The following is a 3,621-nucleotide window of genomic DNA, read 5'->3' as shown; positions in this document are numbered from 1 at the left end:
CTAATCATGGTAGAATTTATCATAATGCATAAATTTTCTAATGATTTCCTATTTATTGTTACTGTTTGCTAGTAGAAATACTTAGTTTTTTTTTCTTCGTTTCTAAATACTAATCAAACACCTTTATTCCACTATTTGAAGTGAAAAAAGCAAAAAAAAAGAAGCTCCGAACAGGAGAACCATGTCCATGTAGAGATACCTCTGAAAAAATGCAGGACCAAATGGGATTGCATTGATATGAAATAGATTCCTTTTCCTCTCACAAACAAGTGAAAAATTGAGGTTTAACTTCAGTTCTCAGCCTACCTAGGACATGGAATCAAATCATCAAATAGAAGTTTCAAGAAAGGTGTCCACACATGCATGAAAACAGAACAGGAGCTCCTCCATGTTCACTGCCACGTTCATCACATTGACTATTTCTTGGAGGAGCAACTTGACCATTAACAAACAGAGAATTAGATTCCATCATCACACCTTCATAAATATCATTGGGGCTATCAACATCAACATGAACATCCCTTCTACATTCATTAGCTGCTGCTCTTCTTTCCACAGCAAGAAAATCTCCAAGAGATGGAGGATTATTGTTAACATTAACATTAATGTTGTTTCCATTTTCAGCATCTGTTGTCTCTCTTGGACATAATGAAAATATCCATGTTTTGCTCTTCTTTTCTTTCACTGCTTCTACTTTCCTCACTCTTGATGATTTTAATATCTTTGAAGAAGAAGAAGCACCTATAAGACTCCCTAATGTAATGCTTCTGTCATGGAAAAAAGATCCTGTAGACTGAATCATTTTTATACACCAAAAAAATGAGAGATTAGAAGTCCATCTACCGTACTGTGTATGATGATATCCATAGAAACACTTCACATCATCACATGCACTATTAATAAAAAAACAAACTTCAACAGGACATAAGGACTTTACATCTGTGGCTAATATGTGGTCAAAACTGTTAGAATGTGTTGTTTCTGTCTACTTTCATTATTTAAATACTATGTGTACTAATACTTCAAATGCAAGACTAAAAGTAGGGCTAGTTGCATCTAGAAACCGAATGCTATTTCCGCAAATGTTAAGAAAACGTCGAAACTATTGTCTTTTTGTCCAGATTCCAGCAAATACAGTTGTCGGATGACACGTGAGAAACACATGCCACATAGGAGATTCCAAACCACCGTGTCCGCAATTTAATTTTGTTTAGGTGACTCTCACGTCATCTCCGACAACTGTATTTCTTGGAACCTAGCCAAAAGGACGTCGGGTGAAATCATATTTGGATCGTGATGTTTAATGTTAAGAAATTAAGATTTGTGATAAAAATGTTACATTTTTAATAACCATGAGTGTAATTAACCCAGTAAAAGTAAGATGCTGTTTGAAGACAAGAAAGTCAAGTGAAGGTTCATATCATATTGACTAAAAGTCTAAAATACAAAGAGTAAGGACTTGTCACGAGCTAAAGACAATTAAAAAGTGGTAGCCTGTGCATTGAAATGATACTAGCTACTGAATACAAAGGTACACTCAATAATTGATCATCTGTTAGCATCAATTAATCTGTAAGGGATACAATGCAGACTTTTGAGGGGATCAATGGCCTTTCGTTTCTAGAAAGGGTTACTGAATTTTGGGTGCAGTAATTAGAAAAGATAAGCTACAAAAAAAAAAAAAAAAAAAAAAAAACTTTTAACGTAGTTAGGAGCAATTTACCTCTAAAGTTATAAATGGTAAAATCATACCTTAACGTTTGCAATGGATCAATTTTACTTCTAACTATAATTATACTTTACGCAGTTGAATCTCTGCACTTTACATGTTCTTTATGTTATCACTCATCAACAACATATTAATTTTTTTTTCACGTGTGTACACACATCATTGATATGTGACTGATGAGTGATGTGGAGTGGACATACTGAGATTTATGACTTAATAGAGTGCTCTATTAATAATGATAGAAAATTGATCCAACTTTGAAAAGCAAGAGGCAAAATTGACCCGATTTACAAACATACGAGTAAAAATTGCTCTCGATTTTCAATGCTAAGGGTAATTTTTGTACCTTTCCCTTTAGCAAATTAACAAATAATATAAATATTTTCAAAGATGTTATACTCATAGAACGTGGGATGGAAGGGTTTTCAAAGTTGATAAGGGTGGCAATTTTTGACACGATAACACGTTAACACGATTTATCATAGAGAAAACCCGACTGATATGACATAATTACCATATTTATCATGCATTTATATCATATATATCATTTATATGCATTTATAACCTGAAATGGCTACTCCTGAATGTTGCATTACAACCCCATTAATGGGTAACTGGCATTCTTTTCAAAAGGCTGTCCTGCTGATTGTTCATTTAGGCCACTTCAATTAATGTAAAGAAAACCAAAATTAGTGTACTCTTTGATAAGCCAAAGTGCAGTGTGGTTTAACAATGGAAGTAGGTATTACTCTGTAAATTTGATTCTAATTACATTTTACCAAACATGCATAAGAGTTTAAAGTCTCAAAATCATGGAAGAAGAAAACAAAGCAAAAAGAAACAAAAGCAAGATACAGGAGTATGATAATGATATATGTCTTTTCAGAAATTAGAATCCTAAAGATGAAACACAAAAGTAAAAGATTAGACCTTTTATTAAAACCACTGCCATTTCTACTCACCGCAGTGTCTAAATCTGAAGAAGAATCTGTGGAGGAAGTTGGAGAGGCAGTATGTAGAGTGTTGAATGATATTGATCCAGAAAAATCACCATTTCTCGGTAACCCAACTCTCACATTTAGGGGTTGCAACCCCAAAGGCCACCCTTCTTCCTAAAAATCACAAAACCCCCTTCACTATCAAAGCCAGTAAACATAATTGTACCATCACCATCACAAACAATAAACAATAAGCAATATGACAAGCAAAAGAGACAACATTTGGTCAGAGAAATTATAGCAAAAGATGCAGAAACTCAAGGAAAAAAATTGGGGGAGACAACCCATGAGGGGATAATGCAAAAGGGGGGAAAGAAGACAAGAATACCTGTTGAGGCATAGCTATCAAGAGGAGTTATAATTCATATGAATAGATGGAAGAAGAAGTGGCGAGTAGGTGGGATTGAGGTCCCCGGATGTGAAAGGGGGAAGTGTCTTTTGTGGTTGGTGTTTTTATTTATGTTATGCAAGACAAGTGTTTGTTAAATTGTTTGTGAGAAATTGAGAATTGGCGGTGAAATGTGAAGGGCATGAGATGAAGAAAGTGAGAAGTGGAGTAAAAACAGGCAGAAAAGGGTCAAAAAGAGAAAGAAAGTCATATGATTTATGCTTCTTTTGTCGTCTAAAGGTAAAGAAACATAATCATTTGAGGGTCTTAAGATCTCTGGTAGGTGTAGTATATATGGACATTGGGCAAGGGAAGGACCAGACCCAGAGCTACTCACTTAAAACTGTCATTTGCATTTTTAACCAATATTATCGGAACCGGACCGGATATCAAACCACATTTATAGAGGAGTTAGACTCTGTTCTTTATTACTGAACTGAACTGAACTGAACTGAATGATACTGAACTTAACTGAATGATACCGAACTTAACCGAATTTAATCGAA

The 3,621-nt window shown here is 34.6% G+C and overlaps 1 protein-coding gene across 1 annotated transcript; it reads right to left on the bottom strand.

Moving 5' to 3' along the window:
- Nucleotides 1–202: 202 nt before the first annotated feature.
- LOC136221965 (uncharacterized protein At3g17950-like) lies at nucleotides 203–3,327 on the bottom strand. Its single transcript, XM_066009440.1, has 3 exons — nucleotides 3,056–3,327; nucleotides 2,692–2,841; nucleotides 203–793 (listed from the first exon to the last, which is right to left on the bottom strand). The coding sequence occupies exons 1-3, from the start codon at nucleotides 3,065–3,067 to the stop codon at nucleotides 341–343; spliced, it is 615 nt and encodes a 204-aa protein (XP_065865512.1). The 5' UTR covers nucleotides 3,068–3,327; the 3' UTR covers nucleotides 203–340.
- Nucleotides 3,328–3,621: the final 294 nt, after the last annotated feature.

The sequence above is a fragment of the Euphorbia lathyris genome, chromosome 3 (assembly GCF_963576675.1).
Source record: "Euphorbia lathyris chromosome 3, ddEupLath1.1, whole genome shotgun sequence".
NCBI lineage: Eukaryota > Viridiplantae > Streptophyta > Magnoliopsida > Malpighiales > Euphorbiaceae > Euphorbia > Euphorbia lathyris.
Note: the sequence above shows the minus strand (reverse complement) of the source record. Positions and strands in the feature narration are given on the sequence as shown.